Source organism: Anopheles nili, chromosome 2 (genome assembly GCF_943737925.1).
Source record: "Anopheles nili chromosome 2, idAnoNiliSN_F5_01, whole genome shotgun sequence".
Classification (NCBI taxonomy): domain Eukaryota; kingdom Metazoa; phylum Arthropoda; class Insecta; order Diptera; family Culicidae; genus Anopheles; species Anopheles nili.
In genome coordinates this window covers 24986996-25011104 of record NC_071291.1, presented here as the reverse complement: position 1 = coordinate 25011104, position 24109 = coordinate 24986996, and the positions used below count along the sequence as shown (strand labels likewise).

At 46.3% G+C, this 24109-nt stretch overlaps 2 protein-coding genes across 2 annotated transcripts in view; both read right to left on the bottom strand.

Moving 5' to 3' along the window:
- The window catches only part of LOC128731401 (twitchin), a 31650-nt gene extending 30921 nt beyond the window's left edge, over positions 1-729 (bottom strand). Inside the window, 1 exon segment of the mRNA XM_053824519.1 lies at positions 420-729. Within this exon segment, the coding sequence (XP_053680494.1) occupies positions 420-729 (310 nt within the window).
- Positions 730-11248: 10519 nt separating this feature from the next.
- Positions 11249-16411, bottom strand: LOC128720240 (sodium-coupled monocarboxylate transporter 1-like). Its single transcript, XM_053813902.1, has 4 exons — positions 16243-16411; positions 12693-13359; positions 11859-12616; positions 11249-11788 (listed from the first exon to the last, which is right to left on the bottom strand). Exons 1-4 carry the CDS (start codon positions 16246-16248, stop codon positions 11249-11251), a joined length of 1971 nt encoding a protein of 656 aa, XP_053669877.1. The 5' UTR covers positions 16249-16411.
- Between the last annotated feature and the right edge of the window lie 7698 nt (positions 16412-24109).

Here is a 24109-nt window from a genome sequence, read left to right as displayed (position 1 = left end):
TATTCAACGGATAAATTAGATTTTGAGCTACAGCGAAGATATCTCTTCGTTCTGTATGATACGAGATTTACAATTAACACAGTTCGATAAACGGAGTTTTTCCTAAGGATCCCGAACGTAAAGCGCAAGTTAGTTAAGACGTTATAAAAAAATGATCTTTCGGTTGGATGAACATTCTAGCTCGAATTTTGCACGTGGATCCTGCTCGGAAGGAGCGTGTCCCGTAACCGAAGTACTACCCAAGCGCTATAAATAGCCACATTCCGCACAGTGCGGTCAACAATCATCAATGGATTCACGATACATTTTAGCACTCATTCACGGAATCACTGCTGCACGTTATTTGCGTCACCGGTCGGAAATCGAACGGGATGCGGATCTGCCGCGCATCCCACGGCCGCACATTCCAAGCTACTTACGGCTGAAGTTCAGATTGATCGATGCGGAAACCTCGCCCATCCGATTCTTAGCCTTCACCTTGTACAGCCCGGCATCGGTATCGATGACGTCGTCGAGCTCGAGCACCACGAAGTACTTGTTCTCGCCGAACGATTGGATCTTGAACTTGGTCCGCGCATTCTCGGACAGCAGCTCCTCGCTGCGGTACCATTCGATGCTCGGTTTCGGCTTCGCGACCAGTTGACACTCGAATATCAACCGATTGCCGTCGTCCTCCTGGCGCAGCTGCGGCTTTTGGGTGAAACTTGGCGCGAAATCATGATCGGCCATGATTGCTTGATACCGGTGGGGACCACCAGGGTCCGGCTGTCTCGGTGTTTTCCCTTCAGGTGCTCAGACGCTCACCAACGCGCTCTACCAACCACTCTCCTTCGCTCTTTCACGCTCTCTCTTTCTCTCTCTCGCTCGGCTAAAGGAAGGATGCTGCCCCTTCAGCTATGTCGTTTACGTCGTGCGTTTGCTCCTACAGTGGCTCTAACATGGAGGCGAAAAATTGCTTTTCCGCACACGGAATGGACTTTGCTGGCCGCGCAAAACTGGCGTTAACTTTCACTTTTCAGTCTCTTAGTGCGACACTTAGCTGGGGAGGGTGGAAGATAAAGCAAGATGGAAAAGAGACACAGAATAAGTACACCACACTGACCGCTTTTTAGCTGCCGTGACAGCAGAGATGATCGATGTCCACGAATCACATGACTCATGGAGCGTGGTCGTCGGTTCATTCGTTCGTTCTACAATCCACTACAAATCACACCAAGCAGACGTTGAGCGCGTTGAGTTATGCATTCAAAAATAGCCAAAACCCCAACTACCCGAATGGACAACACCTTGGCACCTATCGTTTAGCCAGAACGTTGATCTTCTCGTTGAGCAAAACAAACACTTGTGTGCACTGGTGCCGTTTTGCGGAGAAAATGGCGGTACGGACGCTGAAGAAAAACACCCCGCGTCTTGGCTACATACCACCGTGGCTTATTCATAAGCCGAAGCAGACCTATTATTAGGACGCTTGGTAGAAAAATATTTTGCCTCCATTTTGCTCGCTTTTGGCCGACCGGTCGGATCCGCGGTAAGGTGGCTGACTAAGTATAGATGAATTTTTCGAAGCGACCTAAAAATAAGGTGCCCTGTCGACGGAGACGGACAGATGGATTGTGTTTCCGATGCAACGGGAAACATAGTTGCGCCAAACTATGCGGGAATTCACAGCGTTATCGGTGAAACAGCCGCTCGACAAACAGAATTGCCCGAGGATTAGCGTGCCTGACCGGATGAGCGTACCGTTTTCCCGTACCGTGATGCATTTCAACATGATATCACACGTCAGCGATCTTATAATTAGATCGCTATTGTCGGATACTGGTTGCTCATCCAGCCCATGATGCACCTTGCGCTATTTTTGTATGACAGTCGCTACGAAAGATTGTAATCCGTCAGCAGAAAACCATTGCTTTAACGAGGATATCAAAACAAATCCCTCGATGACGGTTGATTAACCGCTAAATGGGCTGTAAAGCAACGTGAAGCAATGCACTTCGAAGGCGAACGAGGAAGATGTCGTCATTGCCTTAACAATGTAAACCTTAAAAAAAACTGGGTTACATTCTCCTACCATCCACGCCAGGTTTATACAAACAGCTAACATATTTTCAATTTAATTGCTGTTTCTTGCGCAAGCGCTTGCTCAATTCCGAAATGCGCAACAAACATTTCCAAATGCAACTTATTGGGAATGCGCACACTTTCTTTGAATGCTTTAAATTTGTCAATAAATCTTTTTGAATAAAAATTAACTATTATTACGAACAGTCATATCTCGTTATCTAAATTTATCAATAGTTTTAAAGTAAATTACATTTTCATAGAAATGTTTTCAATATTTTAAAAGCTCTATGTATGTTCCCACCATCCTTTTCAATTTAAACTGCAAACATTCAAAGCATTGCTCAAAACTATTGTAATACAAATGATTGTTTAGCTCAGTTCAAACGAATCAGTCCGATTAATTGTTCCATTTTTCTGAAAAATGTTCCTCAAAAAAGGCATTCGAAAATTACTACACGTCTACGTTGCTAATTCTTCCATAGCACGCGGTTCTATTCATAGCATTCGCAGCACTTGGAACCGCTTAGCCTTGCTCGCCGATCACTGCCCTAACCCTGACACACTATTCCTTCGGCGTCCTTCGGGTGTGGTCTTGGCTGTCTGTCACCGAATTCTATTCCACCCACTCAAGCTTATTCTGCTCACAATCGGCGCTGCGGTGGACATTAGCAGGCGCCTTGAGCACGGATTCGGCTCATTAGCTTCGGTAGCACACTCGATCGCAAAGGACAATCCGACATCGTGTTCACTTCTTTAGCTGGCAACGCAGCGTGGTGGGGAGCAATATTTAAAATGTTTCATTTTTCTTTTTGCACACTAGCACGCACGCACAGGCAGGGATTCTTTTTTTTCACGCCCATTATCACTAACACACCATCATGGCGGATCAGTCCAACGCAGCCGGCAGTTGGACACTGGGGTCATAATTTTGCCAAACTTTGTAACATTACTTTTTCCACCCAATTTTCATCACAATTTCACAACACGAAAGGAAGAACGTGTTTTCTCCGTCGCCCCCACAACTTCCGACCGCAGGGCACCCAAACCACGTCTCGACCCAACCCCTACCCCCATCCACCCTCAACTCTCTCCTCTTTCTCACTCTTCCTCCTTCACTCTTATCCCCACGCAGGCATCGGCACGCAAGGGGCCACGATCGGTTCACACACGAGCGCGCGGTAGAGTGCTAAATTCGCGGCTCCACCGCTGTTTCTACAACTTTCTCTCGCGCGGCTTACGCGATTCGACGCAACCGCGATCGCCCATACCGTGGTGTCAGTCGGTCTCTTTATTTTTAGACTTTTTTCAGTTTTTCTTCTATTTTTACGCCAGCACTGCCCGCTCTCTCCCGTCACCAGCGCAAGCCAAAGAGTCCGCCGAATTCCTGCCTCTTCACGATGCGATTCACTCATGCGCCACCGCTCGGGAGACTATTATTGCACCGCTCGAACGAGGTCTCGCGCATTTCTTCATTTATGTTTACACGGCGAAGAATTCGAGGGCTACCGCGGCTGGTTGGGAGGCTCTAAAGCGTTTAAAAAATATATATATCTGCCTTCACGATCGCCTTCACTGCTGCTGAAGAGGGTCCGCGATGGCAGAGTACATTATATAACGGAGCGGCGAGTGAAGAACGTGCCTTAACGATCAAGAAGCTTTACTGCCACTTTTATGCACACGTTTCTCCCTGGTCCAGGTATTTCATCATCGATTTCACCACACTCATTCTGCCGTGAAGCTGTTTCACAATCAATCACACTACTGCCGTGCAACGGCAGCACACGAAAGAAAAGAGCCTGTCTGAGCGGAAAATTCCAGACAGATAAAGAAACGCCCACTCAAAGCGAGAAGAAATCTCACTCATACGTCCACTGGCGGAATGAAAATCTAAAAGAGCTTTCCCAGGCAAGAAAACACCTTCACACTGCAAGTGTTATCATGGTAACCGCATGCTCCCGATCCACATTTACTAACGAGAAACGGTAGTCCTTTTTTCACAACGCAGAAAAGCTCGATTAAATCACACTCACGAGCCTGAGGCTCGAACAAGCACCGATATTAGCTTAGACTAACTAAACAGAACATAAAATCACTTGCTGACCGTTCCGGAGCAGGGTTGGAAAAAATCCTTTCTGCCTCTTGTCTTCTGGGAAAGAAGAAGAAGAAGAGGGTTGGCTGCGCGATCCCTGAACACGCACGCGACTGCTTACTTTCACTTCTCTTGCTCAACTGACGGCCGGTCAGCAATATTTCGGCTAGTATTCTACCACCGTGCTCGGGCCGTTTTCGCTGGTTACTTTCTTTTTCTTCCCGTTGCCACAATCCACAAGCCGCACGAACACTGCTCCTCCGCGTATGACGTAACGCGAGCGAAATACACACAAACGCACACTTACGAGAGCCACAAACGCGTATCCTGTGATCCGGCAGAACGTCCACGGTCCGACACTCGATTGGCTCGGTTGGCTTTGCTCGTAGTAGGCTGGTAGATGCTCTTTGGTAGGCGCTGGTTACTGCGTCCACTGCTCCGCTGAACTGCACGCTTTCGATGTGAGTTTTACTCGCCGACTGACGGCGGGTCTGTCGGGAAAACTGTGGCCTAGCGTCTAGCGGTTCGCGATTCTGCGCAATTTCGGCTGAGCCGATTGAGCCGATCGAGCCGATCGTGCCCCGAACCCCAAAACGCAACCCCTTGTGCATTGTGAGGATGTGCGCGAGAATCTAGATTAAGTAATGAGCGCGCTAAAATTAAACTATTTCCACGACACGGCTGGCCGCTGCACGATGTACGGCCAGTTCGGCTGTTGGTGCGATTTCCTTCACCGGAATATGACCGATTGTTTGTTGTTTGTCGGTGTGCAAAAACGAACCAGCTACCAGCGAGCATGTCGCTCCAAAAGAAACATTTTTTTCAACTTCTTTCCGCACAGCATCCGCTGCCCATTCCGTAGGGCTGAGAGTATTTTCTCACTTCTTTTTATTTATCGTTTTATTTCGCTCTTCACGTTGATTGGCTTCCCCGTAAAACAGCACACTTACTGCTTTGCGATGGTGCTGTGTGAAACGTTCAGCTGGACTTGGCTCCACCACTCGAGGCCACCGAAGTGGTCGAAGTGCATCGGTTGTGACGGTTTATCGTTTTTCTCCTCCCAGCACATCCTCATAATGGTGCAGTATGAATCAAGTATAATTAATTTGTGCCCTAATGAATGTGCTAAAGTGCTCTCGCATGGTGAAATGCGCCCACACGAATGCACCACGTGGGCAAATTTATCGCGTGTTTATGATCACATATTGTAGGAACCTTCATGTGGTTCTTTCTTGCGTTGTTTTGCGGGGTAATTCTACTCAAAAGAAGCACAAACCAAGGACCATTTTAATAGCTCTCCATTTTATTGATGTCATCCAATGTGTCGCAATTGAATGCATCTACTGTCTCAAGATATCGTTCGACGAAAACTTATGTACTTAAATCTATGACTTGTTTGAGCTATATTCCTTTCTTTTCAAATATTTTTGTATCACAGACACTTATCACTTATACCAAAACAAATATTGTTATTCTTCGGTTTGTTTTACTTAAGATATAAAGTCGTAAAAATTCAACAACAACCTCACAGCATATACGTATCTATAATTGTGATGGAGGCACCTAGGTCATCAGTTTGTGTCATAGAAATTTTGCTTTAATGACACTTTTTATCTCTCTGATGGAGGCGCCCAGTACTTTACTTAAACGTTATTTGTAGGAATCTGTATTATGCAACAAAGTTACTAGTTATGTCAAACAATGCTATTTTATTGTAATTTTGACACAAAAAAATAAGCTCCGTAAAGCGCATTCTGAGGTCTTTAAACAGTCGTTCAGTAATACCATAGGAAACTTACCATTATGACCCGATTTATCGTTCTGATGGAGACGCCCAGTACATTACTTAAACGCTGATTGAAGGAATCTAGATTATGTACCGAAGTGATTCATTATTTCAATCAAATGTATCGTGATGTAATTCAAATTCATAAACATCCTTCACAATGTGCCTTATCATAAAACAGCCCTTCAGTTATGTCGTAAAAATTTGACGTGATATTATGACATTTTCGTTTTCGATGGAGACGCTCAGTACATCACTTAAGCTCTATTTGAAGAAATTTTAATTACGTATTTTATTAATACAGAAATATGCTTCTTAATGTGCATTCTTAAAGTCTTGAAACGTGTTCATCTAATCCATGAGGAGCTTTTCAACTAACATCACCGTGTTGTAATATGTTAGGCAACAAATTGTCGAGAGTTCTCGCCACGATCAGCAATGCGAAGCAGTGTCCTTACCCATCTATCCATCATACGCGCCTTGCACAACGATCGGAGCGTGTCGACACAGTTCCACATTCATGTTCGCCCATCGTATGCACTAATTAACTTCACCTTGAACTAAACCGCGCCAAAGGTCCAGGTTGCAATGCATAATTGCATCGCAAGATTCCTCATATTAATTATGCGCTGCCACTAAGACATCGTTCATGTCACGCGATCAGGTGAAAGCAACAACCAACGCCAGCCGCTGGTTTTAAAGCCTGAGTGCATACAATTATTTTTACTCAGCGTGTATCCCGACATAGCAGCGAAACACCTCATAGGTCTTGTAGAGATTTGAAGACGTAGAAATAATTACCTTCTGTCGTGCGAAACAAACACGGCCCTGGATAACGAACCGTTCCCAGGCGGTACCATTGTTCGAAAACATTGCCGTTGTGTGTCATGCCTTCGGAATGCGATGACTAAGGAAAGCGAAAAGTGTCCCTTTTTGAGAGGTTTCCTGCCGAAAACACGCCAGCCGGTGTGTCAAGCCACTGTTCACCAAAGGTGGTACTAGGGACGCCCACTCCACCGCAGCCAATCCGCAGTACATCCTTCGATCAGGGAAGTGACGAATGAGAAGGATGTTTCTCACCACCGGCAAAAGGTCATTAGCTAACTGCTTTCTGTCAACTTGCCAGCGTGTGTAGGCATGCCGCTTACCTTTCCCTGCTTCGTGTGCTGTTCCGCCAGCTCAGTAGAGAGTCAAATTTTGTTCCCTAATGGGGTTAACCAAACAGCTTCACCCAAGCAAACTGGTGAGCCCTTGACCACTTGCGCAGCCGAGATCATCTGAACTCAATGTCAGCGCATGCTCCTCCCACGAGTCCGTGCATCAGTAAGGCATCGTTCGGATATGCTGAGCCGACAATACCGTCGCTTAAATGACGCGTGGTATCCGCGTTTGCGCTTCTTCCTCGTGATCTAGAGAACTTTTTGATGCATCCCGTAGGCAAATGGTCGAAAAATGATAGATGTATAAATAAACGGTCGATTCATGATGGCAATGTATTTTGTGAGCTAAAAATAGCCCTCGACCTCCTCAGGCTCCTGTTCTCTCTCGATGGCATACAGGATCCGTAAACAGTGTGGACCGTTTAATTGCAACGCGTGCAAACTGTGGGCAAATAAGACCACAGAGGATTACAAATTTATAACTAAAATCTGGTACGAGAAGATGAATGAGTATAGCTGCGTTAGAAACATGGTCACAACTCATAGTGGTAATTATGCGGTAGAGAATTTTAGCTCTTTCTTTCATATACACTAGTACTCATTTCGTTAAAAACACCAAAGGCAAACCAGTTGCAACCGACGTATAAATCCGGTATCAAAATACCCCATATACCCACGTTACACGCTCTGAGGGTTGAAATCGCATCTGAAAACCATCCATTTCATCGCTTTTCTGTCATAACAGGTGAGGAGGACAACGCTCTGCGCCTCGTCACATTGCTCCCTATCCGATTCGACCATGAATGAAACCGAGTGGCTTGATATATTATTAAAATAAATATTTTTTCCTCCATGATGTATGTTTGTTGCTCTGAACTAATTATGGCACACGCGTTTGCTGCTCCGTTTAACCTGGGGACGTTTTTTGATGTTTTTGATCTCTTTCAAAGCGAATTTCATAAATCCGGCCTAGCTGCCTACTCATTGGTGGAACGATGATGCTAAGCTTTTCTTTCTACCCTCCCATTTGCACTGAAAATAGCTTCGTGTTCTGCGAAATGGAAATTTCAAAAAATAAATTCTGAAAAAGTAATTCAAAAGCATGTGTTCATCATTCAGCTTTTAGATGTAAAAGTTGTGAAAATATGAACTTATTCGTGCAATAATCCGTTACCAAGGCCCTGCAACATGTACAAGTATTTAAACTGAAATTGTATTTCTTCATAAAATTTATCAGCATTCAAACCACTCATGTGATTTTTATAACCTTATATCAATAATTCGCTACAATAAAATCGCTTCAAGCACCATTCCATTCGTTTTAAAATCGTGTGTAAACCTCCCAAGATTGTACTAGTAGCGCTAATTTATCGCACGTGTGTGACATTAAGCAAGTGTACGCTTTCCAACCGTCAGCCATGCATTAAGAGTAGTCATCATCCTTTTCATAGCTATTCATTAGCAGTCGGCCATGAGTGCTACATTGCCATTGAACGGCTCTAAGAAAAGCTATTTCTCAACTAAAATCAACAATAATGTCGTCGAGGTTCGTGGGAAACGTTTACTTGACATCGCACACATCACTTCAGTTCCAATTCCTGATTTAAAACAAAAAACCGGGGAAGGCAATTTTAAACGCTCCATGATTTCTATGAAAATTTCTCGTGAAACAACGGAAACAACTGCTTGCATTTGTTTGCACTTTAACGATATCTGGCATTTTTATAGGGAGCAAGATGTAATTTGCCGTTGTAAATACATGCTTACCGTTTTTTTAGACATTAATTTATTGGCTCGTTCACCACCTTCAAGCCAACCTTTATCCTAGTGCTGCTTAAGCTCATTTGACTATTTTCCATCTTTTGAAATGCATCAGATTCTTTCCGAACCATTGCATTTCATTCAATGCACACGATTGGCTCGGTAGAAACAACGCTACCTTGACACAGCAGCCTCAGGGTAATGATGTCCCCTCGGGGTAATGATGTTTAAACAGTAATGCATACTACCGCTGAAATGAATGACCGATGGTAATTTGTATCAAAATGTAACCAATTCAACCATAAACCATTGAAATTCTCCTGCTCTTTATATGCTCTCCGCTGTAAAGGTACTAGAAACACGGTGTATGCTCTTTGAAGAGATGGTACAAGATAGAACGCTCTTGAATATACTCGCTGCTGCTTCAAAACCACTTTACCTGATTCTGCTGACCTACATACCCTACAAAAATTGTGAGGTCTATCTACAGTGAAGTAAAGGATAAGAAAATAAACAAAAAACTCCTGTTCATTATACCATATGTCACTTCAGATCTATACAAACCAAGGCAAAAGCTGGCAAACATGGGCTTTATACAATACAGCGTACTCGTAATGAAGTAGGTAAACTTCATTATGCAGACGAGCAAGTACTCTCGTTGTACAGTAAGATATACTGCACCACACCTCATAGCCCACGCACTTAGAATGAGCCATCGGTTGGGCACATAGAAAATTTTCGAAATGACGTACCACAAAAAAATAGCATTTTTCTAGCGTTCATTTATATTATGTACATAAATAAGTGCTTTTTTAAGTATGTGCGCGTATTTATGATTCAGCATAAACCAACGCGTATATACGATTCAGCATAATTATAAATATATATATATATATATATATATATATATATATATATATATATATATATATATATATATATATATATATATATATATATATACATATATATATAATTACATATATATATATATATATATATATATATATATATATATATATATATATATATTTATTTTTATTTATATATATTTATATTTATATATATATATATATATATATATATATATATATATATATATATATATACATATATTTATATATATATATATATATATATATATATATATATATATATATATATATATATATATATCCAATAACCGCAGCATTACTTGGACGACTCTTCCAAAAGTACATAAATCGCCAATTATCTGAACAATCACTATCATCGAGAAAATGCTACGTCCAAAGTGACCAACTAACTGGAGAACTGTTATATAGCACTTTTATCGTTATAACCTTATCGATACTGTAGTTTGGTAGAGCAAGTTGAACAGGTCTGGGAGCTGGAGAACGGATCAATAGAAGGTTCGGGCAAAACTTATTGGAACAGTATATAAAAGCAGCAAAAGCAAAGTTTTCTATCTAAAACCTGATACTTTTACCATCGTAGAGAACACTGTTTCAAATGCGGAGAAGCATCTCATAGAGTTTCATCTCAAGAAATTTCTCATAGCAGTATGCAGTATGGTTACCGTTATGTGCCAATCATGTGTCCTGAACGTTATCTGTTAACATGATATCAGCGCTCAAAAACTGATAATATATTGCACAGAAACGAGAGAAGCGCTGACCCGCAGCTATCTTTCTAGTGAGATGTTTTGTCTACCTGTCATTCACATGGTGCATTAACGATTAAAAATCATGTGTAACATTTGCTTTCTCAAATTGCGCCTTTGTGTTAAAAGCTGCTGCGAAGCTTTTCACTCTGTTCATACAAAGCAGCTCGCAGTTCCAATACTAAAGTCGGTTTGTAAATTAATTTTAATTTATTTTGCTGTCACTCATTTCGGCTCATACTATATTTAGGTAAAGCGATTAAATTTCAGATGCTACCTTTCCCCTCAATGTTGAATGCAGTCTTCCGACAAAAACATTTCCCTTTCCTTACAATAATCTTACATTTATTAACATTTCTACGAAGCTTTAGCCCATGCCATTTATCGCACGTCATTTTGATAATGGAAACTCATTACTTATCTTTGTGTCCTTCTCTCTTTCTCTCTTACTACATTCCCTCTTCCACTGTTTTTACATCTCTTTAGCTTTCTATTACATTCCTATTTTGTGATGCGCTCTAGCATATCTTCCATAAATCGATGTGCATATAAGGGCACCGACCAGCAAATACTATTGCGGCAAAAATCAAAAGCTAGAAAAGCTTCCCTATTGTACTAAACCCGCGCCATAGGCGGAATAAAAGTGTTAAATTGGTCTACATCGGGCACGTATCGGTAAGGTTCTCTGAGTTTATCACAGTCTTTTTAATTGTATCATTACGATCGCGAGGAGCCAGAACGCCCGGTTAGAAGTGTCCCGTTTCAGTGTCATGTTTGCGGTACACCTCTTTACCGTCCAACTTCACCGGTATTGGATCGATGCTGACCACCGTCACACCGGACTGCTCAGAGACTGTGTCGAAGCCAAGATTGTCGCGCTCTAGATCTTCGAGTGGTGCCTTCTTCGGGTCGATGCCGGCCGACTCCTCATCCTTTGGCCGAATGTCCGGGTTAAGGACATACCGGCGTTCCTTACCGGGAAATATCTTGCTGCAGTGGTACGCGATCGGATGCAGCAGCTTGCGATCGTACGCGTCATCCGCGTGAGACGTCAGCACGCTCACGAGAGTACCCACGGCAACGGTCAGGAACGTACCGATCAGGCTGTAGTACATATAGGACACCGAGTAAATGTTTTCCGGAAAGCCAAGCCGTTCTACTGCCGGCGTTTGTGGCGTAGTGTCAAAGTATGGATACTCCGATTCCACCTCCAGCGGTGTGTTTGCCAGCAACCACGACTTCGTGGGCTTCATGATGCCCGAAGAGAATGTTCCGTTTGTGCAACCCTAAAGCAAACAGCACGCCATTAGAACCAATACGTATCAGGAACGCTCTTACCGTTGGAAATCTTCTCACCTCGATAGTAGTGGGCAGCAGTACAACCTCTTTCGACACCGTCAGGCTACCGAACGTAATCCAGAGCGTGATGATGTGTGACACGATCATTCCGCAAGCAGCTCCCTTCCAGTTCGCGATCGGGACCAACATTGCCAGCAGGAACACTCCCAGCAGTGGACCAGACGTGGCCGAAGTCATCAGCATACTGCTTTCGATGACACCAGATAGCAGACCGACCGAAAATCCAACACCCATCACGATAACGCCGTAGATGGAACCAATGAACTTGATCACGTTCAGTTGCTGCTTGTCGCTGATGCCCTTGAAGCGGGGCAAGTGCGACAGAAAGTCCTCCCAGGTGACCGTGGCCAATGAATTGAGGTTCGAAACGTTTAAGCTGAGAGCGCCATTGAACAACGATGCCATGAAGATCCCGAGAATTCCGGGCAAGTACGCGAATTTGTCCTCCACGAAGAACGGCAGGATCTCGTCCATCTTGTTGGTGTAGCCCGCCTTCATTGGGTCGCACACGGCGTACACCGCGTAAACGCCCATGCCCACGATCCAGGCAAGGCAGAACAGCACGATCACCACCGGAATGTTGCTCATCAGTGTACGGCGCACCTCCTTAAACGTGCCCATACTGAGGTATCGCTGAACGAAGTTCTGCTGGCACCCAAATATGCTCAGCGACATGAACAGCTGACCTAGCCAGGCCGAGGTGGTGTCCACGCGCACGCTAAAATCTCCGGTGAAGTTGAAGAAACTTAACCGTCCTGCAAAGGGTGACATTGGACAAGATGTTAGTAAACCCTCGCAGGCATTTTGACAGCGATCCAGCGCCCAACTTACCGTCATTCGCCGGGATGGTGAAAATCTTATCGAAGCCTCCAACCGTGATCATCGCTTGCACGATAATACCCAACGAAATCACGATCATCGTGACGCCCTGGATGACGTCAGCCGTGATCGCAGCCTTCAGACCACCCAACAAATTGAACCCGATGCTGATCGCAGAAATGCCAATCAGTGACGCCCAGTACGGGATGCCGATGACGGTGTTCAAAGCCACGGTCGGTGTGTACACCGTGACTCCCAGGTTCAGCAGCGATCGCACGATGTACGTACCAGACGCAAGACACCGCACTAACCGGCTGTTGAAGCGCAGATCCAGGTACTGGTAGACCGACGTTACGCCAAGATTGAAGTAAACCGGGATGAAGATGAAGCACACGACCGGATACGCGGTCACCATGCCATACAGCGTTTCCCACATGGCCGAGCCGCGATAGAACAGCTCACTAGGATAGCCCAGAAACGATCGCACACCAAGTGTACCGCGGGCGATGGACAGCATCATGGCACCCATCGAGATCGTTCCCAGACCGAACACGTAGTCAGCCTTGGTTTTCTCCTTTTTGCCGAAAAATCGACCCCACAGCGGGACCAGGGTGGAAAATATGATAAACACCACGAACACCGCATAGTCCCAGATGAGGTCCATAAAACTTCTTGCCATCTGAAATGGAGAAAAACGCGTTGGATGGATTAGTCATCGGCCAAGGCCTGCAGGTGCAATAATAAGCTGCATAAACAATCGTTTTTTCGTAACAACGTGTGCCCGCAGCTGCTGCAAAAAACACGTTGCCTGTTGCAGCGTCATCTATGAGCAATCTCAATCATGCACAGAAACATTCCGACATGCACCCACTCAGCCACTTAGAGGCCAGTGGCGTCAGATGGTGTCACTACGGTCACTACACACCAACACTGGCTCTGTCCGATGGCTGATAAGCGTTCCCGATCGGTTCCGATTTAGTGCGCTCAACCAATCAGGAGACACGACTCGCTCGGTTCGGACGCATCCGTCGAGAAACGAAGCGTCAGACACGACCGCCCCACTGAATGCACGTCTGCTGGCAACGATATGAGATGCGCGACATTCACGGAGGAAGATCGCGCCTGAGCCACGTGTAGCTGTCCTGCTTTCATTCCACACCGAAAAATGCCCAAATCATCGAGAACGAAATGCTACAGCTTTCCCTTGACGAGCAAAAGATGATAATGAAATTTGGTTAGCACTAACGCACCACTAACGGACACGGCGATAATGGAATAGCACAAGCAGCACTAGCGCATCACTAACAGCCCTCGGTCGCTCAGCTGACGAGATGACGATTTTTCCCGTCTTCCAATCGCCAATGGTACCGCATACTTACGAAGCGCTTCATGGTGCCCGCTTCGAACACGTCCCTCTTGCTCTAACACACTTGATCCTGCGAAAGCCTTCCTGCGAACGTCGAAACACGCGCACTCAATTCGCACTTGCCGTCATTCGCGGTGTCACGCGAGCCACCGAGACGACAACCGCCGACTTGCCATTGACACCTGCCAGGCAACCAGGCGCAACCCGCTAAGGCCACTTGAGCCACTTTTCGCACCACCCACAGCCACGCCAACCGAGCGGTTCAACGCAAATGGTCACCAGTGGCCCTGTTGAGTCTGGCGAGCCGGTAGAGATCGGTTGGATTGCGCTTTTAATAGAACCCAAACACGGTACCGGGTGCCAAATGGTCGCCTCCGTGCAGGCACTCGGGCCACTTTTTTTTTTCCTTTTGTCGACGCCGACGGTAAATCACATCACGTGGTTCGGTGGTCGGGTGTACTACCGCATTCGCGCATCCTCGCCCAACCGCACCACACCTAACATCGTGCACAATGCATCCGAAAATAGCGACAAAAAGCCACTCAAGCTAATTTGTTGTGCCGCGCCGGAACCGGAACAACATCACCGGGCTGCCGGGCTACCGGGTGGGAAGCCTGCGGGAAGTTCAGGTGGCATGAGGAGCGACCTATCACCGACACCCCATCAGCCATCCAACCCTGAACAGGGCACGAGCGTGCAAGAAACGCATCGCTTCGCTTTATGCTCATGCAGTTGCAAATGCAACGCATTTCGCTTGCATTGACACGCTCCCACACACGAGGTGCATCTTTCCGGCATTGCAAAGCACCGATTGGGGTGCATTTCCTGCCAACAGTCTCCGCAAACCTCGAACCACCTAAACCCTACGTCCCGAGATCCGATCCGGTGGACGCTAATGAACGAATTTCGTGTTTACAAAGCGTTTTCCACCGGCGGGGAGACTTCTTTGGTTCGAGTTCGATAATTGCCGGCGCGCAGGCGACAACTGGCCGGGACCTGGGTGGGGTCGCGATGTTGCAACAGTTTGTTGAGTGCAACAATTAATAGGTAAACAATTTGCAGGTGCTGCGGCGGATGCAAGTGCTCGGGCGATTGTAACACTCGTGGTGCACGCGATGATAGGTACAGCTATGCATTTTTTTCTCCTCACACGAGAGCAGGCGACTATTAATTGTTAGCAAAACGCCGTCGACCGAGAACGGTCAGCTTGTGTTTGCTCTGAAGATTAACCTTTTTGGCAAGCGAAGCAAAAAGGTCCCCATCATCATTATACGTGAAATATCGCGTTTCCAAATCTGCGGTAGGGATTTAACAGGTGATATTGGGTAGATAAAAACTACACTGTCAACCTGTTAAACCATGCTTTTCACAGGGTCGTTAACCACAATACAATTCACCAAATTTCTCACAACGGAAATAGACAATTGTGAAGTTGATTCTGCAGATGCTCATTAGCGGGTGGCATTCGCTCTCTGTCACCTCGCTCGTTATCACAGCCCATTAGAGTGCACCTAATTCGCCCCCAGGCCATTCGGAGCCATTCTGGGGTACGCCACCCACGACTACGTACAGAATCCGCACCCGCTCGACACTCGTCAGCTCGTCTTTCTGCAATTATTAGTCTCAATAAATTAGCCCCGAACACACACTGGCGATGATTCTAATGCACCGTGCGTGGGAACAGAGCATTCCAACCGAGAACGGCGGCAACCTGCAACTCGCGCCGGGTTATGAGGGTTATGAATTGAGTTTGTAACGAGGCACATATGTGCATGAATGAACGAGAAGAAGCTACGCAACCGCAATAGAGTGCATTTGCGTAAGCGACGATGGATGCGCCCGATAGCGAACTACCGGCCAGGCGTGGTAGTAATCAATGTAATCTCGCTCGTAATTGTTGATTTGGACGCTAGGATTTACAACGTCAAGTGTACTATCCGCCGTGGGGTGGCAAAAAAAATATGGATCAGAATCGCGAGTGATTCTTTTTTTTTTTTTTGAAACTAACACCAGCATATCTCGCACACTAAGGCACACAAAAATTCGCAAAATTCAACAGCTCCGCAAAATGCCACCGACACTCACGCGGTTGATATCACAACAGGAGAGTTCATCGCTCAGACTGGCCGGTGAAAATTGCGGGGAAAAACTATCGCTCGTAACCGCCGGCACGGTAAACAATCGGCGGATATTTACCATCATTTTCGATGCTACCTCCTGTCGTTGTCGACGCCACAACGGGCAACAACAGCACCATGCACGTGATGCCCGCCGGCGCTGGAGAATTATTACGGGACTGCCAAGCCACCGAGTTGACGAATGATCGAACAATGTTTTTCTTTTTTTGCTTAAATCAAACACAACGCCATATTCACACACAACCGCGCGCTAATCAGCAACTGCCACTTTGCAGTGCAGCCCAAAGGGTGAACGCACCAAAATATCTAGAACAACGCCACTCACAAGCACCCTGGCAACTCGACCAGTTCTGCTGCACGCCAGCCGGTGATAAGCACTGACCGGTTTCGAACACCTGGCACCCTACAAGGGTGCTGTACCCGGGTGTCGCCACCACGACTCTGACGTTGCTGGCAGCGAATTTGTGACGAATGCGCGCGATCCGCTGCTGTCGAACGACGATCGACCACTGACGAGGCGCTGTTGCGTGAGGCTCGCCCGGTGGACTTGGCTCACCGCCCATGTGCCCTTTTTTCCGCCCTTTTTCCGCAACCCAACGCCACCTAGAGGGCGCTGCTCGATGCTAATCGAATTCGATCGTCGCGAGCACGAGAATGGCCAGAATAGCCGTTCGTATCCGGCGGACAATCAGGGCGCTGGGTGTTAGACATCAGGTGCTATGCGCAAGGACCCTGTGACGTGTGGGGTGTTGTGTCAGCAAACACGCGGGTTACGCTTCCTGCGCGAGCTGGCACTCGCTGTTGCTAGCCCCACAACTCGATACGTCCGGTTTTTGATTAACGGTGGTGGGTTTATGCAATCCAACGCACCCGCACTTTAGCCTTCTCAGCAACAAGCGAGCTGGTCCTTGCAAAGAACGATCGGTCAGGCGTTTACTGCTTTATCGAGTGATCAAGGATCTAGCTGTTCATCTGTTTCACTGGATTCGGATAAAATTCCCCCGTGGGTGATTTCCCGGCAAGCGTTCTGCAGTAAAAACAATGATGAGAAGCGCAGATCGCTTCGAATAGGTCAGCAAAAGCAACGACAAAAAAAAGGGAAGCCACAAATGAGCTACCCCATCATCATCCACGTAAGTGCAGTTCAAAGGTGCCACTTTAACCGAAACCCCGCTCCAAGAAACGTCGCTCCAACCGCACAAAGCTCGACAAATGTCACCTGTGCTGATGCACATGTGCAGTTGAATGCACGATCAATTTGCCCAAGAAACACTCGCCATTCTCAAACACACACGCTTCTGCCGACCTACCTTAAGCTTAGTTGGAGCTGGTGCACAGCGTCTCTACGAGAAAAATTGGTAGATCGTAAGCCTTCAGCACCCGTTGCAACCTGTTAGGCAGTGATAGCGCTAGTAAATCAGACACACTGCTCGTACTACAGCCCGTTTCGCGATCGCTGTCGTATTAATTTGCTCTGCAGTTGCGCGGTAGACTTTATAAAGCCATACTCCTGGACCGGCCATACCGGCGAGCCTCTCGCACAAATGGACCAGCCCAAAAGCGTATCTCTTATCGGTGCCATCCCACGCCGCGTACAGCACGTTCAACGAGTGTCGGCCGATGCGAGACAAATAAAAAACCAATCCATCAATCAATCGACTATGCTCTCGCGCAGCATATGCTCGCGTGAACGACCCCACAAGCGCTGGACCCACGATTTCGCCGCGCAACGATTCTTTTGTCTGATGAGTAACCGTGGCTCAAATGACAATAATTACCGACTGCGGCATGGCATTGAAAACGACTGCGGACGCCGGGTGAGTAATGTTTTGATCGTTATGGCTGAAAACAGCTGCCACAAACATTAACTTTTGCGATGGTTTGAAGCTTTGGACAATATTTCTTAAACTAGCAGTGATTGGTCCATTTTGGCGGATCTTCATGAGCAAACTTTATCTGCAAAAGTTCGTACGTGCCCTTCTTCAACTCCATATAGTTATTATCAAACCAGATATCGATCTTAAAAGTTGCCAAAAACTTGGCGCTCTGCAAGAAACGACCCGAAGGATCCGCAAACATTCACGTGGCTGATTTATGTCCATCCTTCTCGAAAGGACCAAAGCGTCGTTCGCCATCACGTGATTGCGGACCAGTTCAATGTATCCCGTTGGGTTTCGCGCGAACTTGTGTTGGGTGTGACGCACACGCAAATGATCTACGAAAAAGTTCGCCGTTACCAAAAACAGGTTTTACAATAATCCGGGGGAATTTCGGCTATTTCGATAAGCTGCTCAGCAACAGCTGCCCCATCGCACATCGTTCATCTTGCGAACTGGATTGTTTTTGGACAGTCTTTCACATGACCTCGCCTGTCCTCGCTGCCGGCCAGGGGAACTACCTTTCTATCGTTCCTCCGTCGCCGTTCCGAACTCTTCCCTGAATCCCAATTGATTCGATTTCTCTTAGCGTTTCAAGTCACGTTCTGTTGAGCGCGTGCGCGTGCTAAAGCGATCTCTCAAGCCGTATTATGATGCAGTGATTTTTTTATTATGATATCGCTACCGCTACTATCCTTCAGTGGCAATTATCGAGCTTCAAAGTGGGTAATATTTTGTTCACACATTCGCGGTCAACGGGGACCAACTGACTCATAGCACCGAGTGAATCACATTCGGTCGGCCGATATGTCAAGCGTATCGCGACAGCCGTGTAAATACATGCCACCTTGCGGATTACAGACCTTCGCAGCTGAACGGAATTGAAATTGAAATTGAACGATCGGTTTCGTACAGCGTCAATAGCCCATTCGTAAAGCCGCTAGAAACATGCGAACGTTACATTCAAAGCATTGTTTTACTTATCGGTTTGGAACGTTGTAAGGCAACGTTTATTTTTCTCCTTTCGTAAAATTTATTTTTTCGATATGAACGACGATAAATCTTTTGAATTGCTTTGAAATATGAAATATAGGAGTACAGATTACTTGTCGAAATATGTTCCACATATGATACACATATGATGAAATGAAATTAAAAAAAAGCAAGATAGTTCAAATCAAGACGAAAGTTATAAACAAATCCACAATAATTGTTAAGATAGCATTACTCTTTGCCGATTTCGATAGCCATTTATCAACATAAGAAGCTCTTGCGTCCACAATCCGGCGGATCAGTCATTCAAAACGTGGCGTCTTCTTGAGCGTCGTCTCAAAGTACGTCCACTTCAGACCAGCAATCAGTGCACACTCGGGTGCTAGGTTCAATAGCTTGATAACGTTTGTGCACGGCAAACCCCTTTCGCATGGAATACCCGCGTCACGAGACGTCTCTCACACGACACGCGTCCAGACGGGGTCGGTAATCCCACCCACTCTACATTGGAGACATTTTCGGTTAGCGAGATTTGTGTCGAGTGGTGCAATTGCGTTCGAAAAAAAAACGGCTAGTCATACCGCACGCCAAAACATGTGCCTATGTTTGCTTGACGATTTTGTTCCTCGTTTTGTGATTGTAAGTGTCCCCGCTTCTGAAAAACACTTGATGAACAGCACGTTTAGGAACCGTGGCAACAGTATACACAAATTATCACCTGGATAAATTGTTTACGCACAAACAATGCGGTGCCGCGTCATGCCAACCGCTCAAGCGCCCTTCAAATAGCGCCCTCTCAAAGACCGAGATCGTGGGAATTTCCATCGCTAAGTCGATCATGTGGCAGGCTGCGATCGAGATAGGTCACAATACGCTAAAAGAGCCCTATCGCTAATGATGTCGGTTGCAGAATATATATATATATTTCACGCAGCACGGAGATGGCTTCTTCAAGACACCTAGTGACAGTGGGCCGCATGTGCAAACCGGAATGTCTTATCAATATCACGTGAAACCGAACAATCGATGTCGTTGAGCATGCAAACTCGCTGCTATTATTTTTCGGCCAGCTTAGTAGCAATGGAAACGTGCTCAGCTGTACGATAGTAAACGCAATTGTATTTTTGTTCGTTGTTAATGCTAGGGTATCACTCAATCCAAGGACATTGAATCACAGCTCCTTAAAATAGCCCAAACCATCACTAAGCGAGTGTGTTTATCTTCTGCTAAGTAGCGAAAAATTCCTCTACAATTAGATCATTACATCGCGCTGATTGTGTGGAACAGCTTCACAATTAAAATCGAATGCATCAATGCATCAATCGAAGAGATGCTATATTGCATCTCGCGCTATCGCAACAAGATACAGCACTCGAAGCAACTCGAACCTGACACGGAGCGTTTCGCCTCTTACAAGGCCTTTGTCTGGCGCACAACAGCACACCAGCCTAGCCGGCACCTAACCAGCGGTATAAACAACGCAAAACACTGCGAATCGCTGCACCTTTCACCCGTGAAGTGGTCAATAAGCGGACACGCTTGGGTCGCCTGTTTTTTTCGTAGGCCAATCCCGTTGGCACCGTGAGCTGGCGCGATGCGTTTGTTAGCATCCCATGATATCACGTGCGCCACCAAAACGAGCCCGTTGTTTGGGAAGGGGAACACGGATCAACCGCACTTTCGCGCGCCAACCGTTGATGTAAGAGCTGAGGGTGAACAAGCGAAGGAAGCCAGAAAAAAAAACAAGGCAACGACAACAATATTACGTACGTTTGCGATAGGAAGCCGAAGCCGCACTCTGAAGGGTCAAATGTTCTGCAAAAGGGCTCACTGCAAACTCGCCGTTGATCGCAACGAAAGCGATCGATGATCACGGCACACTCGTTACACCAGATCGCAAAAACTCAAGTCACTAACCGTTTCTAGGCGACGAACGTCCAGCTTCGTCCAGGCCTTACGCACTTCTGTCGGGCTGGCGCTGGTTCGATCCACCACGGACGGGGTGTATTTTTTTTTTTCTCTTTCAATTTCGGCAGCTTTCTGCAATTTCTTGCTTTTGGCGGCTTTGGTGTTGTTTTTCGACAACTTCATTATGTGCGATCGTATGCGCGATCGTACGCCCTGCTCTGCCATTTTGTATCGTTCCCTCTCGCTTGCCTCGCTTTCGCCCCCGTTGCCAGCTCTCTCGCTCTCTCTCTCGCTCTCTCTTTCGTTCACAAACGTTCCTTTCACTCTCACGCACCCTGTTGGCTAGCCTCGCGCACTCTACCGCACAAACCGGCACCGTACACAGTTTTGGGGGCTCTCGCAGCCTTCTACCATGGATGTCCCCATTCCACGCGTCACTACCCTACCTGCCCTACGCGGAGGGCCAACCAGGCAGTGGTTGGGTGAGGCCAGGCCGGGTGGAGGACACACCGGTTAGGCTGGAATTATTTCCACCCGTGGTCGAAGCCGAAAAACAGCTTCTATCCGTGGCGTACGCGTGCCCAAAACTACGGCTTGCTGAGGTTGTCTCTGCGAACCGGACACCGGTTACCGCCGGGCGACCGCATGACCAAGGGTTTCGCGGGCAAGGTTCGTCACGGTCTCTCGTGATCGATGTACTTCGTGTAGTGGTGGGAACAATTGGAAAAACCTTCAGTCTCCATTGGACACCCTCGAGTGTCGGCATCGTCCTTCGAAGACGAAGAGAACGAACTGCCGTTCCCTCGTGAGCATTAACACTGGCTGGGGATGGTGCCGGTGGTGCCCTCCACGTGCTACGATCAACCATGACAAGCAAGCTTGAGCGAGAATAGTGGACGACCTGGTTTTACGATTTCCCGCCCATTATCGCTCACCACCAGCCGAGACCCTTCAGAGGCACCCTGTAGATGACTCACTCGCACGCCGTCGATCGCACCGATCGACATCAAATGATCGGTTTGGAGGTTTCGCTTTCCCGTAACTAGGCTCTTAAGCATCTACCATCGGCCGGACGGGTGCCGTGTACCGGACTAGTGCGCTAGGTGCTAATGGGCATTCCTTTTAGCTGCGAGCTCTCGCTAACACTGGGCGCCCGGTGTTGGTGCGGTTGATTAGCGAAAGCCGACCCACGCCGGCACGTTGACTGGCGTCGCACGGCTCAAAGTGCGCGAGAAATGCCGCGATAATGGCGGGCGCGCATTTGTTTATATGCCCCGATTTGTCAACAATTTATTTATAATCTGCTGCCGTTTTTTGTTTGCCAAATTTAGCTATCCTCTGTTTCACTGTGTCGGACTTTTCCGAAAAGCAAAACATCGGTAAACAAATGGCAGCGAAAGCAAACGAGGTGTCGACATAATTTTGCGCACAAATATGTTTTTTGCTTCTTCTTTTTTCAAGATCGCCCCGTTGTCTGCTGGTGAGATCAACGAAACTGTACCAGAGTGTGCCGTTCCGACGTAACCGAGTAGAGCTGGATTGATCCGGTTTCTGTCAGACGATAGGAAATTGAAATCAGACGGGTATAATCATTTGATTGACGAGAAAAGATGCGTATCCACAGCGGATGGTATTGATAAGGGTGTACAATGTGTGAATGAGATAGATAGCTGCTTGTTTCGACTATTAGTAGCCAACTGCTGAAGGCTCCTAAATATCAATCACACATCAGAGGACATGTGCTTATCACAGATAAAGCCGTCGCTATCAATGGCTAGCTGTGATTATAAACGGGCATGTGAATTTGCTCGATAGCATACATATTGATTACAAATCGGAGTGGTAAATCTCTGATAACGTTTTTCTTTTCATCAATGAACCTTTCGCGCTGGAATGTAGACTGTGCGTAAATTTATTTGGTTTGTTTATTTTTTTTTTGCTTCTCCATACGATCTCCTTCAGACACTATCTGTCCTACAAGAAAAGAAGCGTATTTCCGTAGCCCAACCAATTGTTGTCTGCGTTATGACGTCGAAACGTAAAAAAATTCACTGGGAATAAACACGTTTGTTTGCCAGACGATCGCAAAAACGGTTGCAGACGACCATTGCTACGAATTTGCTTATCAAACTACAACCAAACGATTGTTCGCAAACTCTTGGCAGCTGCTTCATTCCTGGTCCTAAATTGCGTAATAAACAATACACGAACAACGTGCTATCATCGGCTGCTACCGGCAAATGTTTTCGTGCTTACGCCATACGCTTATCAAAAGCTGGCTATCAATACAGCATAACTTTTGCTGCAGAGAAGAACCTGAGCTTTCGATGCAATCTAAGATTGCATATCTTGAAGCGATCAAAGTGCATCCACTGCAACCGCTAATGTAATGCACTGCTTGGAGACAAAACAAAGTCTTCTCGCGCGAGCAGTCGCGACCGTCGCAAGAAGGCCAATTGGTGCCAGTGTCAATGTTACCGTACCTGAAAGCACACCGAACCGCCGTTGGCGATCGAGCGACGTGCTACAAAGATCAATGGAAAAATACGCACCATGTTAATGTCCATCTGTCACTCGGTAGCCGCTTGGCTTACGGAATATCTACCATGACTTGCTGGAGCCAGGGTTGTAGGTACACACATTATGAGTCAAGTTCAAATGAGAATCTGAAATCGCCTCAGACGAGTCTACCTTCAAAAGGTGAGAGTAAATGATGTTGGCATTTTCTCACGAGGTGCGAACAACAGGTGCTTCAAACTCTTCGATCGCTTGGAAATGGCTTAGATAGAAACAATCTTCAGCATAGGCCAACAACGACAACGTTAGAAAGGCAATTTAAAGAGAAAAGAAATCCTTAAAATAAGCAACATCGCTTTCAAATTTTATTGCACTAATGTTATATAACAACAAGTTTGAAAAAAAACAAGAAAAATTGTAAATGCCACCATTGAATCGTGGCCCATTGCGCCTCAAAGCAGATGGAGGTATTGTCATCAATGCGCCTGAGAGTTATGCAATTTAAAAACAGCTGCTGGCAGCCGACTGAATAAAGCAACAATTACAAAAAGCCTTAAAATAAATCAATAAAATAAAAGGACCTTAGTACGTAGTGAAACAAAAAATTGGCCTTCTTTTGAAAGAATGTTG